The 26,016-nt window shown below is 42.3% G+C and overlaps 1 protein-coding gene across 1 annotated transcript; it reads left to right on the top strand.

The window, feature by feature from the left end:
* Window positions 1–5: 5 nt before the first annotated feature.
* Window positions 6–24,280, top strand: helz2b (helicase with zinc finger 2b). The gene is made up of 18 exons (XM_028006297.1): window positions 6–379; window positions 575–682; window positions 6,004–6,518; window positions 6,604–7,242; window positions 8,302–9,094; window positions 9,327–9,402; window positions 9,519–12,873; window positions 12,982–13,067; window positions 14,412–14,549; window positions 14,622–14,777; window positions 14,869–15,013; window positions 15,236–15,376; window positions 15,456–15,648; window positions 18,710–18,859; window positions 18,936–19,145; window positions 20,193–20,346; window positions 22,657–22,824; window positions 23,410–24,280. The coding sequence occupies exons 1-18, from the start codon at window positions 263–265 to the stop codon at window positions 23,508–23,510; spliced, it is 7,245 nt and encodes a 2,414-aa protein (XP_027862098.1). The 5' UTR covers window positions 6–262; the 3' UTR covers window positions 23,511–24,280.
* Window positions 24,281–26,016: the final 1,736 nt, after the last annotated feature.

Genomic DNA, 26,016 nt, shown 5'->3' with positions numbered 1-26,016 from the left:
TTGGGAGTAAATGAGATTTCTGTCCAGGGAACTGGGGAAATATCAGCCTGATTCCTGCTGAGCATCATCTGATTATATGGGAGGGTTCACCTGACAAGGATTCAATCAGGACTACCTGTCTAGTGTCAATGAACAGTTCATCTTACATCAAAACAAACATTCTAATGCAATACTAACACAAGGTTTGCATTGTAGACCAAAAACCTGCGAATATGGGTCCAACTGTCCTAAAGCTCATTGTGAGGAGGAGCTGCAGGAGTGGATGATGAGATCTGTAGAGGAAGAGGAGATCAAACGCAGCATTGAGACTCAGGGCCTGATGTGCTACAACCAGCAGCTTCTGGATGATTACAGGAACAGCAGCAATGAAGTCTACGTGGTGAGTTCAGTTGGCACAGAGAGGGGATGACTGACTCGACTGTCTTAGTTCAGAAGATTTCCTCCTGTGATGTTTTCAGACATCAGAGACACAAAACCAGCAGATCCTGGTTTCCTCCTGTCGTCTCTCTGGGATGGGTTGGGTTTGGCCGCAACATCTGGCAATCTGACAGGTTTAACTTCTGATTCCCAACAGCTGTCTGAACAGGTGGATGATGTCAGCGTGTCCTGTGATGAAGATTTAACTGTGGAGACAGAAAACGTCTCTGCAGCCCTCAGATGGACCTTCAGGGTGGAGACAGAGGTAAACAAACATTCATCAGTTTTACAGGACAAACACTGTTTATATATGGAAACACTGAACCAAGAAGACTCAGAGATTCAGAAAGGCTGCATTCGTCTATATCAGTGGTTCTTAACCTGGGTTCGGTCGAACCCCAGGGGTTCGATGAGTCGGTCTCAGGGCTTCGGTGGAGACTCTGCCGCGGAGGTAAAGACACACCTGTGTAAAGTCGTGATGCCCCGCCCCGCTTGGCCATCACTGGCTGCAGAGGATCATGTTACTTTGCTCGGCCAATCAGGGCTGCGGGGCATTTAGTGCGCGCAGTATCAGCGGCTGTCGTAGTTGTACGTCGCGTGGTTTCTTTCTTAATATTTTAATCCATACTAAATATGTCGAGCAAAAAAAGAAGAAAATGAACAGACTTTGCTCTGAAGACGCACCTGCCAAGGTGAAGCCACGCCTCTCTGAAGCCACGCCTCTCTGAAGCCACGCCTCTCTGAAGCCACGCCTCTCTGAACTGGTCTCCCTAAAACAACAGCAGGAGTCTCACTGATTTACAGGTATGTCATTTGTGCAACACTTTATTCTGGCCCCAAAAACGTATTTTGTGGATTCAAAACGACAAAAAACAAATTAAATTTAAAATTTAAAAAAATTAAGTTATTAAAAATAAATTTATTCTTTGAAAAAATCCAAATTTATTTTTAATTTGTAAAATTGTAAAAAAATATTTTGGGGCTGAAATTCTTTCATGGGGCCAAAATATTTTTGGGGGGCCAGAATAAAGTAACACTGTAACTTGCTGTGAGTTCATGGTTTTGTTCATTGAGCAAAGTGACGTTCATGCACGGCTCATTTTGTGCACCAGCAAAAAAACATACAACCTATGTCTTGAATTTGGAAAAAAAAAAAGTATTTATCACTAAAGAAGGGTTAGGTGAATGCGCATATGAAACTGGTGGGTTCGGTACCTCAAAAAAGGTTAAGAACCACTGATCTATATAGAAGTTGGAGTGAGTGTCCAGAACCAGAGCCAGACTAGAGGCTGAATGGACTAGAACAATACGGACGATTGTGCAGCCAATACTTTCACAAACGGCATAAACAGGATCCTGGTGGGTGGCGGCAGTCCCAGCTGATTGCATCTGTGAAGGAAAAATTTAGTAACAAAGTTTAAATAAATTTGAATGTACACTTTATGATGTTTTTATTAAAGGTTTGCACTCAGTTGCAGCTCAACAGGACATGTGCTCTTCTGACCCTCCTCAGATAAATGAAGACCAGGATGTTCAGCAGTTAGAAATGTGAAGACATGGCTAAGGTGATAAGCCTAGTTTGTAGAAATTCAGTTTCTAGTATCTGTTTAGCCATCAGCAGAGAGACTTTTTGGAGAAACGCCTAACGTTGAGCTGTGAATGTGTATGCAATACTGCTCAACTGAAACTTACAGATAAGTGACATATAGATTTTTACCTGACACTTGAGCCAGGGGGTGTGACTAAGTAATGTGTGATGTATCCTATGTAGATGAGGGGACGTTCAGCCCCAAGTCAGAACTCATCCGATTCTCACTGAGATGTGAGCTTTGTACGTTTTCTCCATTTGCAAATGTTAATTAAAGCTGAAGTTTGGTCTCGAATTTTGTGCAACTTAACACATCATTCAGCCACCAGTTTGCCCAGTAATGAACTGCAGGGCAAACTGATGGCAGGTGTGAAGGAAGAGAGGCACAGATAAAAACAAATCAATCCAACACTAAAGAACAACCAGTACAAAGGAACCTAGTAAATGTAGAACAGCAAAGAATAACTAGAAACATTAAGAAGAATCCAACTAAAGGAAGACAGGAACAAGACAGATCTAATCAAAATAAGAAACTAATAAAATAATAATGAAACCAGAATCAAATCAAACTACAAAACAACCTAACGAACCGGGATGCTGACAATAACCATTCACCAGAACAAAAATTATGTTTATATATAAATGTCTACAAAATCAAACACTTACTGCGTCTAATTTTGGCCAACAACAAACAGTCAAATAAGCTGCCAAGTGGAACGAAATACACAAACGAGGGGCGTGCTGCGGTGGCGTAGGGGACAGCGCGACCCATGTTTGGAGGCCTTGAGTCCTCAACGCAGCCGTTGCGGGTTCGATTCCCAGACCCGGTGACATTTGCCGCATGTCTTCCCCCCTTTCCTGTCAGCCTACTTTCATATAAGGGACACTAGAGCCACAAAAGACCAACTGGAGGGGAGAAACAAAATACACAAATAAAAGAAAATGCTGTGGTTCAACAAAACATTAACTTTACAAGATGTTAAGTGTCTTCCATTATGTTTTATAGGTATTAAAACTGCAAAACTAAGAATTATTTAATATAAAAAGAAATCTTCCTTTTCAAATTGCTCCACATTCAAACCAAAATATGTCATAAAAAACTGCAAAAAGTAAAAGCTTGTGCTCACTTAGTAATGATCTGGAGCTTCACTCATTTTCATTCCTTCCATCTGTCTCGGACATTTCCAATCAAGTAATGATGGTTTTTCAATCAATCAATCAAATTTTATTTGTATAGCACATTTCAGCAGCAAGACATTTCAAAGAGCTTTACATCATATCAAACACAGAATCACAAAGCAACATAGAATCAATCATTAAGTCAAGTTCCATCAATAAATTTGTAATTGATTACATTTCAAATACAATCCTAAACAGGTGGGTTTTAGTTGAGATTTAAAAGAAGTCAGTGTTTCAGCTGTTTTACAGTTTTCTGGAAGTTTGTTCCAGATAGATGCTGAAAGCTGCTTCTCCTCGTTTGGTTCTGGTTCTGGGGGTGCAGAGCAGAACCAGAACCAGAACCTGAGAGGTCTGGAAGGTTGATACAACAACAGCAGATCTTTAATGTATTGTGGTGCTAAGCTGTTCAGTGATTTATAAACTAACAACAGTATTTTAAAGTCTATTCTTTGAGCTACAGGGAGCCAGTGGAGGGTCTTTAAAACTGGTGTTATGTGCTCTATCTTCCTGGTTTTAGTCAGAACGCCAGCAGCAGCATCTGGATCAGCTGCAGCTGTTTGATTGATTTGTTGGACAGACCTGTGAAGACGCTGTTGCAATAATCAATACGACTGAAGATGAAGGCATGGATGAGTTTCTCTAGATCTGGCTGAGACATTAGTCCTTTAATCCTGGAAATGTTCATCAGGTGATAGAAGGCCGACTTTGTAACTGTCTTTATGTGGCTCTGGAGGTTCAGGTCAGAGTCCATCACTACTCCCAGGTTTCGGGCTGATCGCTGGTTTTAGTTGTAATAACTGAAGCTGTGCATTGACTCTAGATCTATAACTCTAGATCTATACCTCTAGATCTATGACTCTAGATCTATAACTCTAGATCTATAACTCTATATCTATATCTCTAGATCTATAGCTCTAGATCTATAACTCTAGATCTATAACTCTAGATTTATAACTCTAGATCTATAGCTCTAGATCTATATATCTAGATCTATAGCTCTAGATCTATATATCTAGATCTATAGCTCTAGATCTATAACTCTAGATCGTTCCTCTTTAGGTCCAAAAATAATAACTTCAGTTTTGTTTCTGTTCAGCTGGAGAAAGTTTTGGCACATCCACACATTTATCTGTTCTAAGCATCTGTTCAGTGATTGGATGGGGTCAAAGGTCACCTGGTGACATCATAATGTAGAGCTGTGTGTCATCTGCATAGTTATGGTAGCTAATATTATTTCCTGTTATAACCTGAGCTAGTGGGAGCATATAAATATTGAATAAAAGGGGTCCTAGGATGGAACCTTGGGGTACCCCACATGTGACCTTTGACCTCTTTGATGAGAAGTTTCCTATTGAAACAAAGAAATCCCTGTTCTTTATGTAGGATTCAAACCAGTTAAGCACTGGACCAGAGAGTCCGACCCAACTCTCCAGTCGATTCAGTAATATGTCATGGTCAACACTGAGGTCCAACAGAACCATCACTGTGGTTCTGCCACAGTCCGTATTTATATGGATGTCATTGAACACTTTGACTAGGCCAGTCTCTGAGCTGTGGTGACCATGGAAACCAGACTGGAAGGAGTCAAAGAGGTTGGTTATAGTTAGGAAGCTAGTTAATTGTTTACACAGCTTTGTCAATAACTTTGCTGATGAATGGGAGGTCAGAGGTCAGAGGTCGGCCTGTAATTCTGCATTAGTGATTTGTCCAGATTGTTCTTTTTTATAAGTGGTTTGATTACTGCTGTTTTCAAAGCCTGGGGGAAAACGCCTGATGAGAGCGATGAGTTTACTATCTGGATCAGATCAGCAGCAATAACAGGCAGGACTTTCTTAAAGAAATGTGAGGGTAAAACATCCAGACGATGGTGTAGGTCATGTTGTCACTTAGGTACCTTTCGCCTAGAGTAGATGCATGGTTCAGAGCTGGTATCAGTGAGGCTGAATGAAGCTCCTGGTTCCTGCTTCAGCAGAGCCACATGCAGCAGTTTTTAGCTTTCATGTTCCCACAACTGGAGCTGCAGTGTCAGTTTTGGTCCCCCAAACTTCCTCCAATCAGGTTCGTCAGAGCCGACCTTTCTTCAGTCCACTTCCTAACAGCAGAGAGATGTTCTGTTTCTGCCTGAAAGGTCCTGCTGACAGCCAGAAGTGCATCCTGAGTAGCAGTGGTCCAGTGGTGGGAGATTGGATCTACTTTTATCCTCCATGTTTGTGATGGGCTCAGCTGCTGTCCAGCCTCTGATGTTCGGGCTGCAGGATGAAAAGACCGACCAGAACAAACCAGGAGAACTCTCCATTATTTAAAGGTTTTCTGTCTCGGACTCTGAGGGTCGTCTGTCCGGCAGGTTTTAGGCGTTTCTCTGCTGCCACCCATAACCTTAATGGATGGGCGATTAACAGGTGTCTGCAGCACTTTGTGGCTTCAGAGGAGATTCTGTAATAAATGAAATGTGTTGTGGACGAGCAGTGGGCCACATCTAGACAAAGCATGGATATACTGTATGTTTCTATCTTAGCATCTGATTTAAATATCACCAACACTTCTTGACTGTTGTGGCCAGCAGGGGGCAGGCTTGAGTCAGTTTCCACATGTCAGAAAGCTAAACTTAGAACCAGGAGGAACTACTGAAACCATCAGAATAGCGCCCCCTGGTGTTATTTGCTGCTGATTCATCTTCCAACTGCAAAGACACCACAGAGTGATCTGTTTAAACACCGTGTCTCTAAACTGGACCACATTCCACACTCAGTGTCAAAAGTTGTTTGTGTCCAAGATGTTTTAAATCTTTGAAAACAAAATTGTTCTGTGTTTTCTTGCAGAGACAGCTGCTGCATGTGGCTCTGCTGAAGCAGGAACCAGGAGCTTCATTCAGCCTCACTGATACCAGCTCTGAACCATGCATCTACTCTGCAGGCGAAGGGTTCCTCAGTGACAACATGACCTACACCATCGCCGTATCGTTCACATCGACACACCCAGGCTTGTATGAACAGTGGTTGGTGCTAGATTTTGGAATGAGACCAGTCCTCTTGAAGAAACTGAAGGTGAGAGTTGGCCAGCAGTCAGTGGATGACACTAAGGAACAAGTCTTCAATCATGGCATCATTCTACAAAGTGCAGAGCGCTGGAATCGAGGGAACAGGGTTATAATACCCTGTTCATACAGAACAGAAAAACAGGAAGAGTTGATGAAGGAGTACAAGCCTCCACAGCTAAGCCTTCTCTGTAAGCCCTCTTGTTACAGCCAAGCAGCACTGACAGCTGAAAACTACAAGACAAAGATGCATGAGTTCCTGTACAATGAGGAGAGAGCTGAGGACCAAGTGGTTTCAAGGTAAAGTCTACGTTTAACAGGTTTCTTTAACATGTCTCAAAATGGTTTCTGCTTTTTAAAAAGCGTTTCGTGTCATTTTCTTTAGACTAAATGTTTGTGGACAAATTACAACAATGACTATGTTGAACGATCCAAAGTTCGGGATGGAGTTTGCTCGTCAGAGAGAACTTTTCTGTTCTGTTTCCATCCCTTATAAGCTGACCATGGACAGTCCTGAAGGTCTGGTACTGAAACGAAACGTCCAGTCAGCACTGATAGCTCCTGTAGACTCTCTCCATCCAAAGTCCAAGGTCTATGAAGCCAAGGTTCTGAACCTCAGAACCAATGAGAACCAGATACATCTACAGCTGACTAAACAGTGCTGCTCTGATCTTTCTCTCAAAGACAAGCAATTTTATCAAATGGAGGTCCAGTTTCAGTTGGATCGCCTCAGCTTATGTACCATGCACAAAGCTGTAGACCTGCTTCCTGATACCACCAGAGTCCTGCCAGACCTCAAGAATTGTGGAGTTCCTGTCGGTGATGTCACCTACGAGAACCTGAACTCCAAACAGCAGTCTGCACTTGGCTTCATTACGGGGAACCATGATGGAGAAAAGTTGACTGCACCTCTGCTCATTTATGGACCTTTTGGAACCGGGAAGACCTTCACTATTGCTACAGCAGCCATCGAACTTTGCAGGCATCCGCAGAACAAAATCCTGATTTGCACCCATACCAACAGGTAACTTGTTTGGTTCAGAAATATTGATTGGTTTGATAAGATGACCAGCAGTAGATGGTCATCTTAAGGTTGGCCAACATCCAGTCAGCAAATTATAAGCAATGCAGAAAGTAGAGCTCAGTCATTTCAGTTCTGTGTGTTTTTATGTTTGGGCTTAGCATTAATACTGGATTAGTACTAATATGCAGATTAACCCTCGAATTTTTATGAATTTTTTCTGTAAAAAAGTTGGAAAATTCATTGTAGGCGCTGTTGAGTTCAGGTGATTCTGTCACAGGAGGGTTTGTGATTCTGTCAACTGTTGCAAAGAAAGCTCCAGCATTGTTTATGATTTCCAGGAAGAACGTTTCCCTAAAATGTTTAGTGTGGAGTGATTTCTTCGCCGTGCGTCTCTGTAGATTTCGTAGTGTCCAGTTGTCAACCTGGAGACAAGTTTTATGCCATTTACATGATGTTATTGTGTATCTAGTTTACTTACTGAAGTGAGTGCAGGAACTGGTTTGTGGAAAATAATTTTCCCTTTGGGACTAGAAAGTCTGAAGTCTATGTTCAGCCCTCAGCACAGGTTTCTTTCACTTCTTTCTCCAGAGATTTCTTCCTACCAGACACAATCTTCACTTTAATGGAAGCCATGGAATCAGTGATGTCTGAAATTTTAGAGTAGAAATGATCTATCAACACGTCTACAGGGTGGAAGTGAGGGGGAAGAATAGATTTGGTTAAAAAGTTCTGCTTGTTGTCTGTAAAAGATTGTTTTGTAATAATATCTGTTTGACTAAGTGAACAACTTAAATACAAAACGATTTGAGATTCATACATTTATTTGGCAGGGACATTGCACATGAATAAATACATCTGTTGTCCCTTGACGTATCAAAAATGTTGCTAAATTGGATCAAACTTAAAACTTCAGAGTCAACGCATCGTTTTACCAGGCTATAGTTTGGTATAAAATTAGTGTGACAGCTTATTTATGGCTTTAACCTCGATTCCCAAATGTTGAAAAGATATCATTCAAAGCCTACTGGAGTTTTAACTTGTCCGTTTTGTACCTTTCAGTTCTGCAGACCTGTATGTCAGAGAACACTTTCATCCTGCCATCAGTAAAACTAACAAACTGAGGCCAATTCGAATAAAAGCCAACAGTGGAAAGGCTCTGTTTGCCACAGATGAGATCACCTTAAAATACTGTTTTCTCTCTAAAGATAGAAAGTCTTTTCTGCCCCCAACCAAAGCTGTTCTGGAAGACCACAATGTAGTTGTGACAACAACAACAATGGCAGGACTGTTTCATGACCTGAAGCTTGTAGACGGACTCTTCACCCACATACTGATCGATGAAGCCTCCCAGATGCTGGAATGCGAAGCCTTGTCGGCCCTGAGTCTCGCTGGGCCAAACACCAGAGTTATTCTCGCTGGAGATCACATGCAGATGGGACCACAGCTCTTCTCTGTGGATGACCACCGTCGTTCAGACTGCACGCTCCTCACTCGTTTGTTCCACTACTATCAAGGACAAAAATGTGACGCCGCCCAGAGCAGCAGGATCATCTTTAGTCAGAACTACCGTTCAACCAAGGAGATTGTAGAGTTTGTCTCCGCTCATTTTTATGTTGGAAAGAGTGACGTGATTGAAGCCTCAGGAGACGTTCCAGCTCCTCCAAATGATCACGCTCTCCGGTTCCACCATGTTCGGGGAGAATGTGTCCTGGATATTGTGACTATGTCTTGGTATAACAAGCAAGAATCTTTTAAAGTCACTGAGGTTGTGGAAGACATTGTGAAGAACTGGCCAACAAACTGGGGGCCCAAGGACCTAAAATCCATTTGCGTTCTGTCAGAAGGCTCTCAGGTAAAATTGTTCAAAGTAATCTTAATAAATAAGTTTTTGTTGTATAAAATTATACTTTGACATTTTGAAGTTTTATCTCTGAAATGTTGATTTGTTGAAGTTCTTGTTACTCCTGCTGTTGCTTCATTATCAAACCTAATGAATGCAAACAGAGAATGGAAATACGTGACTGCCATATAAACTTTGTAGCTATTGATGGTGTTTAATAATTTCAATAGTCATTTCTCAACAGGTTCAACAAATTCGATCCATCCTTTTAAGAAAAGGCTTTTCTGAAGTAAACGTTGAAACTCTCGCAAACGTCCAAGGTAACTTTCATCTAGTTTAATCCTCAATCCTGAAGGATTTCCTGCATGATGTCAAAGATCAAGAATTGTCTAATTTTCCTTATGTTAGTTTGACCTAATTAGTCATTTTTTAACAGGCAAACAGTTCAGAGCAGTCATCCTGACAGCTGTACAAACCCGTGACAGCCTTAAAGAGTCCAACCCGTCTGGTCTGCCTCTTTTCAATGATGCTCGTGTTTTAAACACTGCGATGACCAGAGCTCAGTCTCAGGTGACAGTAGTTGGAGATGCTGCAGCTCTCTGCTGCTTTGGGAAATGCTCCAGGTTCTGGCAAAGTTTCATCATCCACTGCCTCAGCAACAACAGTGTAGAGCCAAAGCATTATACCAAAGGGTTTTTTGAACAAGATGTAGGAGAAACAGTCAAGTTTCAGAAGTTGGAAATTATAGATGAGAAAACCATGTCTGACTCAATTCTGCAAGAGCTACGAGATGAATATGAACAGATGAAAACTGAATATAGTTCAGATGAAGAGAGTTTGGAGTCTGAAGACGTTACCCACCAGAAGTTTGGAAAGTCTTTCAAAGTTTCTAGTGAACTGATGGAGTTACGTGAAAAACAACCAGAGTTATTCAAGAAAGGAAAGTTTGTGAAGGAGTCTTACAACAGAGGACATGTTGTAACATTTCATAAACCCACCTGGCACATACATGTTCAAGGGAGATCCAACATGGGAAGGGCTTTCACTGGGGATGAAGTGGTCGTACAAACAGCCAGGGGAGGACAACCAGCTAGAGTTCTTGGTATTGTCAAGGAAAATGAATCTGCCCGTGAATTTGTATGCTTCCTTGAGGAAGAAGATCACTCCAAGAGACCTGCAGCTACCAATAATAAGTTTGTAAAAAGGATTATGATACCCGTCAATAAAAATGCACCTAAAACAACCATTCTGCTCCTGGAAAAAAGACGAAACTTTCTACCAGTATGGGAGGAAATCAGTGGATACTGGACAATCATAAGATCTCACCATGTCAGTGAGGTCAGGGACAAGGTGTTTGTAGTGCAGGTGATTGGGTGGAAAGAACATTGTCTTTACCCTTTGGGAAGAGTCACAGATGTTCTCCCAAACAGTGGGCCTCTTAATGACAGACTTTGGTTGCTGAAAGAAGAATTTGAGGTCAAAAACACTAGTTTGGATACATATGAAGGTCTTCCAAATAAAGACGAAGACAGTGAAAAGAGGCAGGATGAAACTGAAACAATCACATTTACAGTTGATCCAGAAGGAGCAAAAGATCTGGATGATGCCATCAGCATTAGAGATACTGGAGACCATTATGAGCTGGGAATCCACATTGCAGATGTGGCAAGTTATGTGAGTCCAGGTGATGAACTAGATAAGCATGCAGAAGAACGAGGTTCTACACGTTACCCCGGAGAAGAACCTATTCATATGTTCCCTGGAAACCTGAGCACTGGCCAATTCAGTCTTCTGCCACATCAGGATCGCAGGGTCGTCTCCTTGATGCTCAAAGTGGAAAAAGAAACACACAAGATTTCTGAAGATCCAAAATTTCAGCTGTCCATGATCAGGTCAAAAAGGCAGTTTACTTATGAAGAGGCAGAGGAGATCATCACCCAAAGATACAGAGACCCTCCCACATTCAGCACAGAGGAGGACGGTGTCACTGTGGCCTATCACTTTGCTAAAATTCAAAGGAAGTTAAGACTGGGGAGAGAGTGGGCTTATTACCAGTGTGATGATGACAGGTCGCCTGGGAAGCGGAAAGCCCACCAGATGATTGAAGAAATCAGTCTGTTCTTTAACAACTATACAGCAAAATACTTATGTAAGTCCAAAGCCAGATATCACACTCCACTCCGCTGTCAGAGCAGCCCAGACCCTGAGAAGCTAGAAACATTCAAAGAGAAATGTGGAGCATTAATAGAACTGTCCTTTAGTGTCAACCATGATGAAATAACTGTGCCTAACCTTAAACCAAGCACTGAGCGTTTCCCCATTTTGGAGACTGTGTGGAACGACATCCAGTCAGCTCTGAGAGAAAACGATACAGACAAACTGGTGGACCTTGTGGCTGCGGATGACATCTACCCTCTGCTCCAACCAGTTATTTACGAGTTGCAATGCTGCAGAAGCAAAGCATATTTAATCCGTTCAAAATCCTCTGAAGAAGCAGAAGTTGGACATCATTCTCTCAAGCTTAACCCTTACACACAAGCCTCCTCACCAATAAGACGTTACATGGACCTGATCTTACAGAGGCTCCTGCACTCTTTCATATGTAACAATGCTCTCCAGTATACTCGTACTGACATTACTGATCTGTGTCATCAGTTTGACCCCAACTCAAAGAAAGTTAAGCAGTTTGAGCAAAAGGCTCAACAGATCTTTTATGCAGTGAGCACAAAGCAGCAGAGTGCACCAAAGCTAGCCTTTGTTATTTCTGCAGATCCAGACGAAGAGAGCTTCAAGGTGTCATTTCCATTCAACAGGAACATATTTCATCTGCCTTTGTCCATTATGTTCAGTGAATTACAGTTAGAGGACCAACCAGTTTATGACTCTGAAAAAAAATACATCATGCTCAAATGGAAAAGGCGGATATATGCAGCCGACGAGAGGCTGATCCACCAAGAGTTGATCAAGATGTCAGGTCGTGGTCCATGCATTGAGGTTCCTCTGACAGTTTGGACGGCTGTGATTGAAGCAGTTCAAACAGAAAATCTGGATCAGGCCAAGTCCCTCCTGATGGACACCATTCCACTTCAAACAGAAAACCTGGACCACTCCAAGTCCCTAGATTCACCACCTACTTTCCAGCACTATGCTGACATTGATCTTCACCTGCAGCCAGGTGGCACCATGCAGGTGCAAATGACATCAGAAGGGAGTAGAGGTCGTCACATGCCTGTTATTCAGCTGGTGCACATTAAACCGATGTTTGAGATTTGTGTCCAACATGTCCACAACCCCATCTTATGTTACACCCAGTCAGCACAAGAGCCAGCAAAGACTTTCTATAGAAACACAAAACAATACATGGAGATCTGGAAACCCATCTGTGAGATGGAATCTGCAGCGAATGCAGTGGAGGAAAGTAATGGCATCATCATTGAGAATCTGGAGGTAAAGTTCACTCAGCGGCTGGAAGGCACCATGACTGGAACATTTTTCTTACATCAGAAATGGATCACAGATTGGGTCATTGAATGCAACCTTGCTAAATGCTTGCTTTGCTTTCGGAAAAGAGGTCTGAAATTGCTTTTACCTATAGAGCATTCTGCACCGGTCGACCCAAAAGAGTTTACTTGGGTGGCTCATGGTTTCACAACCAAAGTAGATTCTAGAGAAACTGGAAGTGAAGTGGATTTCCATGTCAGTCACCTGCCAATGGAATATGTTCCTGAATGTGTTTTTAAGAGAAAAACTCTTTTCACTGCCGAGATCATCCCAAAGCTCCTGCCTGACATGTGAGTTTACGTTTCCTTCAGTTCCTCTTTTAAAGCTCTTCACCTCTGGTTGGTGATGAAATTCATTCATTTTCTCTAAAATGAATGTCTGTCTTTGTTTTCCTACAGCCGGAAAGAAGCTGCTGTTCTCAACCTGGAGGCAGCATGTGACCTAGTCAAGAGGATTGCACTAGGCCAGAAGATTCCCAAAAAAAGTAAGAAAAGTACTGAACATCCATCCATCCATTAACTAAACTAAAAGTACTATTAAAAAAATCATTGCAGAGAGGATTTTATTGCCTGGGTAATTATTGGAGAGTAGAGTAGACTCTGGTCAGATCTCCAGTCTGTGGCCGGGCAGATGGACAGAACAGTCCATTTAAAGTAGTTTGGTGAGCTGGTAGTCACCAAACTAGCTATGGTGACTACTAGACCAGTGTATAGCCGGACATCACAAAACTGTTCTGGTCTTTACCAGCAGTAGGAACGTTCTAAATCTAACCTCAGATTCAACGCTGATGTTATTTGTATTGTCCACCAGACCTTAACTCTCAATTTGTGAGTCAGATCTCATTTGTTTTATCTGGTTTAGTGTTAAATACTAATAATGTCAATGCTATCTGAGAGTCAATTGGCTTTACTCAGACAATTCACAGTCCTACCCATGTTTAACATCGTACTTTAGACCTTAGACTTTAGAAGAAACAACAGCCCTGACACACAAGAGTGATTGCCAGTGCTAAGACCTTCATCATGGCTCTAGTTCATCCCATATAACCCAATGATTTTACCAACTGGAACCACGAATACAGTGAACCCTCGTTTATCGCGGGGGTTGTGTTTTGAAGAGAACCAGTGGTCCGTGAAGTAGTTACCTTTCTTTTTCACAATTATTATACAGCATAATTAAATACTCTACATTGAACCAAAGAACAAAACCTGTTTTCAGGCCTAAATTATTTTTTTTAACAAATAGAAAGCTTTCTTACAAATAACTACAGTAAAATAATGATTTTAATCATCAATACAAAGTACAGTAGGACAAATTGAGACGTATTTCTCTGTTCCTCTGACTGTGACGCTGCGGCCTGACTTCTCGCTCTACTGGCTTTTTCTCCTGAAGCCTGAGGTGCAGGTGTGTTTTTTCGAAAGGAGAACAAAGTTATTATCAGTAGTTGTTGTCGCTATTTTTCTTCTGGGAAAAGATATTTTCCAAAATTTGCCAAGCTGTATTACGTATATTTAAATAACGTAACGTTATTGGCACACCGGTGGAGAAAAAGCGCAGAGACTGTTTAGCCAATCAGGACGCAGAACACAATGCACTGTGAAAAAAAAACTGCGCAAAAAAATCTGCGATACATCGAGGCCGTGAAGGTGAACCGCGTTATAGCGAGGGATCACTGTATTTCTAAGAGGATCAGGCCAAGCCAGAGTCCTGTAAGACTCTATTAATAACCCTGCAGTGTGAAGATTTATTGTTCACAAGAACACGCAGCAATCAAGACAGCAGAGTGCGGCCCCATGACAAAGTCATGTTGTGTTGCTTAATCTTCCAGTTACGCCAAGCAGTGTGCTGAAACACCAGATCGCCAGGACAAAGTTGCCAGCAAAACTGCCAGAGCTTAATGACAGTCAACTTCAAGCAGTTGCAGCTGCTCTAAATAGCAACTTTACCCTGATACAAGGACCACCAGGTAAGAGCAGAAATGTGATTAATCCTGTTTCCACATGCAGCGTTAAAGATCTCTTTTTTGTTTATCTGACAGGAACTGGGAAGACGGTGGTGGGCGTGAATATTGTGTACTGGTTTTTGGAGATAAACTCTGATAACCCCAGGATATCTGAAGACCCAAGAGACAAAGACAAAAAGGAAGTCATTCTCTACTGCGGTCCATCCAACAAGTCAGTGGACGTTGTTGCAGGTAAATGTACTTTTTGAGACAATGTTTAAATTATTTCTGGTTGAACATTTGGATCTTGATTGGGAACCATGTGTGTCTGATTGATCCACAGAGTATCTGATGAGGTTTAAGGAGAGACTTCGGATCCTCAGAGTTTATGGCCAGCAAGTAGAGAACGTTGAATATCCTTTTCCAAACAGTGACCTGCAGTTTTCTCACAGGTCACTTCGCCAGGACAAGTCCAACCCAGAGCTCAGGTACTGCACTTTCAGTTAAGACCCTCCACAGGCAGCATGTGGAGAGTCAGCATTCATCTTTTCATGTAGCATGGAAAGACGAATGCTGCTAAACATATATAGATGTTTCCATATCAAACATATATAGGAGTCATGGTAAGGGGGGGATAGGATTAGGGTTAACTAACCCTTACCCTGCCCTACCCTAAGCATATATGCTTACATGTGTTGCATTGATTTTAGGAGCATCACTCTGCACCATCGCATCCGTGAGCCAGAAAACCCCTTTTCAACAAAAATAAAAATATTTGATCAACGGATTAGCGAATGGCTCAAGAAAGTCTCGACTACTGAGGAAGTCTTGACTCCTGAGGAAGTGAAAGAGTAAGCATAGTGGTTTCATTATATCCCTGAATAAAATGAAATAGATATGAAAACATGACATCTTTGTTTTTCCATGCAGATACAGGAACCTTCTCAGAGATGCTCGGATACATGAGCTGAACAGACATGACATCATCCTGTGCACGTGCACACAGTCATCCACCCCCATCCTCTCCTCCACGGTCAGTGCACGTCAGATCCTGATCGATGAAAGCGCGATGGCCACCGAACCCCAGACTCTGATTCCGTTAGTCTGCAACAACCCAGAACAGGTTCTGTCTCCTTAAAATGCCCCATTCTGTGTTTGCTCATGTTGACCAAACTAATCCTGAAGGGTTTTCCACCAAATGTTTCTCAGACTTCACTGTATCATGACATGATTTCCAGATTCATAGATCCTCAATGATTCTTAGCAGTCATGTTTTAGTTCATTTTAGTAATATCCCAAAAAGAATTTGATTCTTTTTTGTTTTAAATATTAAAACAAAGAACACATCCAGTCCCTTGATAAAATAAAACAAGTTTCAGGAGGAATAATTGATCATGAATGTGTCCCACTACTCTAGTGTTTAATGTTTTAGTGCTAGCCAAGGTTTGGCTAGTGTCTAGGTCAGGGGTCACCAACATGGGGCCTGCGGCCCCCGGTCGCCCGAGGGGACCCTGTCAGTCTGCGGAGCAAGTTCTGAAAATAGCCATTGTCATTAGGGAGCACTGCCAAAAAAATATTTAATGTTTTTACATTAAATTAATAACATTTGTTTATATTTAGAATGTTTTTAAAAAGTAAATTATAACATTTTTTAAAATAAACTGCTTTGTGCATAAAACTCTTTTCTGTGGTTAAAGTTCAGAACTGCACAGACGCCTGCAGGATTTTATCGGAGGGCAGCAGCGCCGGCAGCTGGACCCGCTCTGGTACCTTAAGGTTCTCCTTGAAGTAAAAAAAGAAAAGAATCATTTCTGAAATGTTTATTATTTAACCCTCTTTAGTATTAACAAAATTGTGGAGAAAAAAAAGATCTTATGTGTCAAACATCTTGTACGTAGCGCATGTCTGAGTCTGTAGAGGTCAAAGGGCACGCCAAAGCTTAAATCTGATTGGTCAGTTTGCTTTTGTTTATTTGGCGGCTTGGTGCTTTTTCTGTAAGATAAAAATGAATGACAGGAGTTTGAACCTCCCGTAGCTCTAAGAGCGGTCGTTTGGATCCCGGCTGAGCTTTTTACAGTGTTGGTTCTGACGGGTCGTCGGTTTCTGAGCTTCTCTGATGTTCCTGAACTGAGAGCTGATGGGTCGCCTGTTAGCTGACATCTGCTGCTCTTCCTGAGCGTCGCGCTAAGACTGCGAGTTAAACAATTTAATCTAGTGGAAACGTTCCCCAAAGGAGTAAAAATTGTTGCTTCACCTTCTCCTCCTTTGGACGTCTGACTCCACCTGAACCTGGGAATCAACATCCTCCTCTTTCCGTGGATCAACCAGGTATATAGGCTTTGCTTCCATGTCTTTATTATTTAGCATAGTTTGTGTGAAAAAAAAGGCTTTAGTGGTTTAGGTTTGTTCTGGTTTTGTGCGACGCCACATGATGCGTTGGAGAGGTGGTTGTGCTCCTGCAGGTCAGGTGCAGTGATAGTTTTATACCCTCCAATCTGTCGGACATTTTTTTTCGACATCTGCTGGTGTCAGCCAGCTGGTGACTCGTCAGCTGTTCAGTTCGCGAAACCACAAAAAAAGCTAATAAACCGGCGACCCGCCAGAACCGCACACTGTAAAAAGTTCAGGCGGGATCTTAGAACTACGAGGTTCAAACTCCACTCATCATTTTTAGCTCACAGAAAAAGCAAACTGACCAATAAGATTTAGTCTTTGGCTGCCCTTTGACCCCCACAGACTCACACTGATGTTTGCTACATACAAGATGTTTTGGCACAAAATAAATTCTTCTTCTCTCCACAATTGTGTTAATAGTAAAGAGGGTTGGATAATAAAAAATACAATAATGTTTCTTTTTTTTATTTAAAGTTAAATCTGTTCAGCTGCAACAATCCAGACTCTCAGTGACTTGTGGACAATTTAGAATCACACAGAAAATCTCCAAAAGGGAATCAAACTTAAAACTCTGAACTAAGAACTTCTGATCACATGATAGCAATTAACCATATCTGTCCTTACTGATAATTATTGTCAGTAGTCCCTAACATTAATATGATCAGGCAGCATGTATATACACATACTGTATATGTATTATTGTTATAAAGGCTGAGCCAAGAACATTGATGTCTGTATCAAACAAGTAGCCCTTCGGGGCGTGCTGTGGTGGCTTAGCGGTTAGCGTGACCCGTAGGCCTTGAGTCCTCGAAGCGGCCGTCGCGGGTTCGACTCCTGGACCCGACGACATTTGCCGCATGTCTTTCCCCCTCTCCTTCCCCGTTTCCTGTCAGCCTGCTGTCATATAAGGGACACTAGAGCCACAAAATACCCCCTGGAGGGGTAAAAAAAAACAAAAAAAAAAACAAGTAGCCCTTCGTTTTGCTCTGGACCCGTGAAGCAGCTCCCAGTCTCACAAAGGTTGGTGACCCCTGTATGTGTCGATGCAAGCCAAGGATTGGTCAGCATCTCCCTCATCAAACACCTGGACACACGTTGTTCTCTTGAGGCCTGGAGTTGAGGATCCCTAGTTTATAGGATGGTCTAAAGACGTTTGTCCCTTGCCGTCTCAAACTGCGCAGAGTTTCTACAATGTCTCATCATTGAGAGCCTGCTGACCAGCAGTATCTCCATCTGATCTGGGAGCTGCAAGGCCTCAGACTGTAAGTCTCTGCAAAAAGTGGTGAAGACAGCGGAGAGGATCATTGGGACTTCACTCCCCCATCCAGAACATTACACAGACGCTGCTTAGCCAAAGCAAACCAGATCCTCTCCAAGGTCTGTTCATCTGGTTGGCGTTTAGCATCTGCATCTGTTCTGATGCTAATGGTTTAGCATTAGCACAGCCAGACTCAGAAATAGTTGTCTCCCACTGGCCATCAGATTGCTCAACAATTCCATCCATAAGACTGTCTGAGTGCTCGAAAATGCTAAGTTATAAATATTTAGCATATTTGTATATTATGTAATTATAGGCACACTTGTGTTTTTGTGTGTGCTCCAGTGATGACATTTCATTGCTAATTTCCCTTACATGTCTTTTGCAATGACAATAAAATAAGTCTAAGTGTATTTTAAAAATGAAAAGTTGAATTTCTCAGAAAAAAATGTTTGAATCTTCAAACAGAAAATTTTCTCCAGCAGTCTGGTGACCACTGACTTCGGTCTGATCTCTGAACTTTGTCTGCCAGGTGGTGCTGATTGGGGACCACAAACAGCTTCAGCCAATCGTGAAGAACCAGAGCGTGAAGAAGCTGGGGATGTCCAGGTCTCTTTTTGAGCGCTACTACACCAGGCTCCATAAAAACACGGCTGTGATGCTGGACACCCAGTACAGAATGGTGAACATCAAATATGTCCTCAATGAGTAACAGCAGCAGTGCATCATAACCCATCATGCTGTGTTATTTTTAACAGCACCAGGGCATCTGTGAGTTTCCCTCAAAGCAATTTTATGAGAGCAAGCTGAAGACGGGTGTGGAGCAGCCGAGCAGCCTCCTGCGCGTTAACGGCAAGACTATGCCAATCGTGTTTGGACATGTTGAAGGAGAAACTGTTCGTTTGGTGGTGAAGACGGCAAAGGGCAACAACAAATCTAAAGTCAACCACAATGAGAAAGAGAATGTGGTACGTAACATTTTCTGTTCAGCTACCAGAACCAAAACGTGCCTGAATGTTAGAAGACGGTAACTTTTCCAATAGCATCTCAATTTCATGTCATTGATCCATCGAGGGACTCAGGGAAAGGATTGTATTGATTCCAAGCAGGAGTTGCTTTATACATGATTAAGCCTGCAAGTAGATGAACAGGAGGTCTAAAAGTGATAATGATGCAAAACTAAAAATAATTAAGGTATTCTCTTCACCACTTGCTATCCATCATATTCAATTCAGTTCCGTTTATTTCTACAGTGCCACTTTGCAAGTGTCATCTCACTTTACAAAAAAATATTTAAATTCAATCACACACATTCTAACTGATCCTCGTTCTCAAACTGTACAGTATGCTCTAATTGTTCAGAAGTTTCTATCTAAGGAAACCCAGCATTCACTCCTCCTGGCCAGCAGGGGGCGACAATCCCTTTCATGGAATCATTAACTTTACAGCAATTCCTCATACAGAGCATGCATGTAGCGACAGTGGAGAGGAAAAAAATCCCCTTTAACAGGAAGAAACCTCCAGCAGAACCAGAACCTGGCTCAGTACCATGGGAACCGACCGACTGGAGGTTAGCGAAGACACAGCCGAAGAAGAAACAGATGAACTGATGTTGGATTATTTCTGATGTTCATGAAAGTAGAAACAGCAGGAGAGGGAGAGCGATTAGGTGATGGCAGCATCATGTCAGCCGCCTCCAGGAAGGAACCAGCCAATCAGAACACAGAGCAGGTGAAGCTGCCATGGAGAGAAAAGAACAGGAAACCAAAAGTTAAAATGACGGCAAACGGTGCAAACTGGAGAGTAGTAGAAGAAGAAAGGGAGGAGGAGCGGCCAGTTTGTCCTTCAGCATCTGAAGCTATTTTCCTGATATTTCAAATTCAAAAATACTTTATTGATCCCAAAGGGAAATTAAATGTTATAACGATTAGTGATGGCTGTTGGCAGGAAAGATTTCCTGTAACGGAATCCTGATATTAAATGAAGGATTTTAATTGCTGCCAATTGTTTTTCAGACAAAGATTGTTGAAATGCTCGTAAAAGCAGGAGTGGATGAGAAGAGCATTGTGGTTCTGTCTCCTTATAATGCCCAAGTAGCAGAGATCCGAGAGGAGCTGACCAAGATGGAACTGGGAGGAATTACAGTGACCACCATCACAAAAAGTCAAGGTAAAAGTCTCTCTGGGACCAGATCTGGGGTCTCGTTTATGAAACACTGCGTAGCATCTATGCTGAAAGTCTACGTGGCTTGGTTGGTAGACCACACCTGGTCCACCAGGTGCAGAGACTTCAGTCTTCCAATCGGTTAGGGTTAAAACATCATTTCATGAGCCAAAAATCAATGTGACTGAAGTGAAGAGTTGAAAGAATCTCCTTTCTAGAAGCCGTTGTAGCAGCGTGATTAAAGGTTTTCACGCCGCCATCATGATTCTGATGGGAGGTTCACAGTTCATGTACTGTTATCACAACATGTTGGATACCCTGTGTATGTTAACGCAGATTAACAGCAAACCAAACTCAATTTTCATGAGTGTCAGGTTTGACACCTATTAAAGACAAGTTGAACAAACACAGAAAAGACAAGAGAGTTAGATTCTTTTGTACTCGCGAGGAGAACGGACAGAGATGTGTTTACAGTTACAAATCTCCAACCGCTCTGAAACACATTTGTCCGCTCCTCTCTTTTTATTACTTTCAGAGTCCCTATCACAGAGAGCACTGCAGCTCTAAAGGGGTGGGGTCAAAGCATTTTAGTTGCAGTGCTAATGACAATCACTAACTAAACACATGTTACCTTGCATTAAAACACAGAGTAAAAACAGAACAGGTCGTATATCTTCAGGGCGACGGTTCTTCAGCTATCTAACCGTTCAAAGGAAGAAGAAGTTCCTGGTGAGCAATGAACCCCGTGAGCTCGGTTATCACTGCTTCTCTTCAGGGAGGCCCTCTTGTGAAGATGGAGATAAAGTAGATCAAAACATACAGAAACAGTCTTTATGTTTAGGGAAAAGAAAACAATCAAGGAACATCATATAAGTAACACTATTGTTATAAAGGAAACAACAAATATATGATAATATATACATTTCACCTAACAATGAGCCAGGAAGCCCTTTATTACGGTCTTCTTACAATTTTGTACAGTTGTGTGGAAAGCTCAATAAAAGCGTTGAGTGAAACTATAAACAGAAAATAAAATATTCATCAGCTCTAAATGCACAGAATAAACTTCTAATATCAGAAAACATAAATTAGAATTAACCTTAACTGTTGTTAAAAACAGTCATGTTAGCTATGATCATTACTATGCAAAAAAAAAACTAGTGGGACATGGCTAATTATTGGAATAAACACATTTTAAAACGACCTCTAAATAAATCCTAATAAAACTCCAAACAGAACACAGATTGAACTTACAGCCACTCCTTTCAGAGGAGTTAGAAAAGATTGACGACACAGGAGGTGAAGTTTGTACATTAATAGACAAGTTTTCTCTCCACCATCACCTGTTCCTCACTGCCACTGCTACCCACAATGCACTGCTACCTCAAAATTCACCTTCAAAATAAAATACAGACGAACCAATACTGTAGAAGTTTCTAAATTAAATGAAGACATATTTCTAACTTCTAGCCTTGGGCAGAACAGTTCAGGGTGAATATTATGAAAACATATGTCTGCTTTGCTCTGGGAGTTTGGAAGCCCAGCCACTGCCCCCTGCAGGTTATAGTGGAATAGTGCATCAGAACATCTGGCCCTAATGGCTAGAAAACATTTTAGTTTTTAATGGACTCACCAAGAAGCCAGCCATCATCTATAGCGCCACCTGCAGGCTCTTCCCTGCTTTGCTCCAGGATGAAGGAGTCATGAGCCAGAAATTTGGTCCAGTCACTAGGAGATCTTGGCTGTCGATGAAAACGTGTTTCTTCCTGATCGCCCCTTTGCAAGGTCTCCTGGCAGCGCCAACCCATCCGATATATTGATGGACAACGTTGGCATCCATCAGTCTGATTCCGACACCGGCTCACATCTGATGTGTTGATCTCTGGTCCACATCATGCTGAGAGAGGAAGGCAATATACAGAAAGCCTAAAAATGTTGGCAGACTAAGATTTAAGTTGGCTTATTGGGATTTTTTGAAATATCCTCAAGCATAAATAAAACTGCTGACTGCTTATATAAAGTCTATCTCTGATTAAAGGTTAGATAATCAGAAGTAGTGGCTTCAGTTCTGCATTGCCAGTTTCCCGCGGCTCCAAAGCGAAGGTAAATCTGGGTCAGAGGTCATGTGAGAGACCGCATGTTTTCCTGCTAAGTTTATTTTCAGAGATCGCAACCTTTGGTGGGAAGTGAAGTTCAGTTCCCACTTTGTTTGGACGCCCCCTTTATAAACGACATCCCAGACTCATGGTCAGAGGTCCGGCTGTGCCTCAACCCGGCATCAGAACCAAACCAAACCCAAATTCTGTTTTCTCCCAGGGAGCGAGTGGCGCTACGTGATTCTCTCCACAGTCTGCTCCGTGCCCAGCGACGAGATTGAGAAGAAACCAGACGGCGCCTGGATGTCTGAACATGTTGGCTTTGTAGGAGACCCCCACCAGATCAACGTGGCCATCACCAGAGCCAAGGAAGGACTGTGCATCATCGGTAAGGACGGGACTGTGGACTAGAGCAGAGATTCTGTACCTTTTTTACATTGGGGTCCAATTTTTCCAGTCCAAAATGGCCCAGGGCCCATTTACATACTAACCATCTAATGGTTTACCAAGTTGACCCGGCAAGTTGACACTCAGCAGCTCTGAGTGTTTCGGGTTTTGGTTTTTGTTGAAGCCATAAAGGAGAATCGCGATCCACTGGATTCACTGGTTGTTAATGGGGGGTTAGGTCTGCTCCAACACACCTGGTGGCTCCTGACTGCAGGTGAAAGTCCGGTACCAGTCCAGCAGTACCAGACTTTTGCAAACATTTTCCAATCATTTTGACCAGTCAAACACTTTCCACTAGAGCTGCATTCACCCATTCTCTCACATTTACACACCGATACACAGATCGGTGGACAACTTGGAGCCAAGTGCCTTGCTCAGAGGCACAAATCAATCTTACAACCTTCAAACACAAGATGACTACTGTAGCCACAGACCTCCCCAGATAAAGGTCCACTACCAGTCCAGCATCTGGTCCAGAATCAGATCCATCTTTAACTGTGCTCTCTTCTTCCCTTTTCTGGGAAAGGCAACCAGAAGCTGCTGCGACTCAGCGGTTCGTGGCGCCACCTGCTGGACTACTACAGTCTGCACAGCGCAGTGACGGATGCAGAGAAGATCTCCGTCTGAAGCCGATCATCAGCTGGGACGGAAACCACGGAAACCACAGGACTATCATGTGTCGCTGTTTTATCTGCTTTACAGACGCTTTGATGATTTTACATTAATTATTGATGTCTGTTTGATGAATTTCTATGTAAAACTGAAAATCATGTTTGTTGAGAATATTAATGCTGCTTCACAGCTGAACTGATCCCAGGTAACAAACAGGTCCGGTTCTGATCCGGTACTGATTCTACACTGGATGAATTCATCCAATCACTGATCTCAGGTTTTTATGGCTGGAAGGAATAAACTGATGATGTTTTACTTTAATTTAAGGAGCATCATTTTAAATATTAATAATTGTTTCTTTTGGTCTCATTAAGCTGGGTTAAACAATTCAAATGTTTCGGTTCTGTTAGAATAATTATGTTTTGTTATCATTCTTACATAAGTAGTTACCAGTTAGTTTTTCATTTAAAGGTTTAGTATTCACACCCCAGAGAGGAGGAATTTGTTAAACTGTGTAAAAGATAAAACTTGCTTTTTCTCTAAACCTTGAAGCTGCAGCTGCTTCTTATCTTGGGTTCCTCCTTAAACTGCTTGTGTGTAGAATGTAGTTCTTCCTTGTTTCAGAATAGGCCCTTGATTTATTAGCTCCACATTCCATTCCTGACTCCCTTCTTAATAAAAAGACAGGCTCTGCTGCAGGAAATCAGAACGCATGGTGAACACCTTGGAGAAGTGGTTTGCTATGTTTTCTCCTTCTGCAGAAGCTTGGTTGAAAATTCATAAAAGTTGTCTGTGGTCCTTCTTGGTATTTAGGTAAACAAAAGTACCTATCAGGTTCATTTTAAAGCTCCGCTCCGGACCAGAACCTGGTTCTGGATCGGAGCATTTCCACTGTCAACCACAGCGCCGTTGCTAGGCAACAGGAACCGGTTTCAGACCGGATGGAGATGCTTTTGAGTTGGGTGCTAGAACCTGTGGGATCTGCTCTCCATCGGCTCTGATGCGGATCAAACATCACCATGGTTACAGCAGCTTCTCCTTAGTCCGACCCGACAGATGTGATTGTTGTTTTCAATGTTAATTAACAATTAAATAAGGTGTAGTTACTAGAAATGGACCTTCAGTTCCAGCGCCGCCATGTTGCCGATGCCCTGTGCTGTAGTATTACAGTTCCTGTAATATTACTACACTGTAAGCCAATCACGGTGTTGGTTGGCTTCTTGCCACCACTAGCCTACAGGTTAGCAGTCTTGCAGCTATCATACTAGCATGATGATCATGGAAGTTAGCGACTTCTTGTCCTCACATTTCTGACCGAGGCTCCTGGGCTCCATTTGCAGCCGGACGGCTCCCACCTCTCCAGGTAACACAATAACTGGGAGTTTCTCACGTAGGAAGGTTTTGAAACACGATTTACTCGTGATCTTTTACATTTGCATCTCCTGATGAGAAAGTCAAATGTGGATAATATTTTTAATGAATAATACCTTAAGAAGATAAATAGCTTCAAGTAGAATTACGGTTGTGCTTTATGAATCCATGATGTGTATCTGATATCTCACTAATGCTGCAGCTGTGCTTCCTGCCTGGTTTTTGTTTTGGTGCTCACCCCCTTATATGGAACAAAAGGGTCCGGTTCTGATCAGACCAGATCAGTACCGGTCTGATCAGGATTCACTCCTGCTCAGCAGTCTTAAGGAGGAATTTCATATAAACATTAATATTCAAGCAAAAATACCTTTAAATATTTGAATTAAATTAGAACACAAGCAGGTCTGAATCACATTAAGAAACCTGCAGCTATTTGTTACCATGGTTACATGGTTAAATCTACCATGGTTAGATTTATTTACCCTCCCTCGCCCACTGTGCCACTTTCTCTCTGTCCTCGTTAGCCAATCAGCTCTGGTCTGTTCTTCCAGCGTTCACTCTCCCAGTATTTAACCTCAAACCGTTTCACTCCTTACTGGACTCGTCTCGTTACTCGTTTAACCTGCTGGCCTTTTGCTGCTCAGTTCCTCTTTGTTTTGCTCTTTTTCACTGTAAGTTTGAACCCCGACTCAGCAGAAACCCGGACAGCAGAAACTGTGACTCAGCAGATCTAAACAAGCGAGTCGTTGACTTTGGTTCTGACCCGGAGTTCACGGGTCCAGAACTGTTTGCTTTTCTTATCTCTCCCCAGCAGACGATAAAAGTCTGACTTCGCTCCACTCGGATCACAGTTTCTATTTTCTGAGCCTTTTGGACCCAAAGAACCAGAATGATGAAGGTCTACCTGCTGCTGCTGCTGCTGCTGCCGCTCTGCTCCGGTAAGAACAACTCTGCATCCCCTCAGGACCCATCAGAACCAGTCAGAACTATAAAAACTAATCAGAACTTCTTATAGTTCTGATTACTATAAGAATACTTTCAGAACCTGGAAGTATTCGGCCTAACCAGAACCTAACTGTCAGAAACAAGGTCCTCCTGGTATTCTGCAAAAAGTTCTGACTTGGTTCTGACCTGAATCCTGGATGTTCTG

The sequence above is a fragment of the Xiphophorus couchianus genome, chromosome 22 (assembly GCF_001444195.1).
Source record: "Xiphophorus couchianus chromosome 22, X_couchianus-1.0, whole genome shotgun sequence".
Classification (NCBI taxonomy): Eukaryota; Metazoa; Chordata; class Actinopteri; order Cyprinodontiformes; family Poeciliidae; genus Xiphophorus; species Xiphophorus couchianus.
Note: the sequence above shows the minus strand (reverse complement) of the source record. Positions and strands in the feature narration are given on the sequence as shown.

Coding starts and splice junctions, on each gene's coding strand:
- helz2b (XM_028006297.1), top strand. CDS start 263: ATGATGAGATCTGTAGAGGAAGAGGAGATCAAACGCAGCATTGAGACT. Junction 380..574: donor GCAGCAATGAAGTCTACGTG/GTGAGTTCAGTT, acceptor GATTCCCAACAG/CTGTCTGAACAGGTGGATGA. Junction 15,014..15,235: donor AAGTCCAACCCAGAGCTCAG/GTACTGCACTTT, acceptor CATTGATTTTAG/GAGCATCACTCTGCACCATC.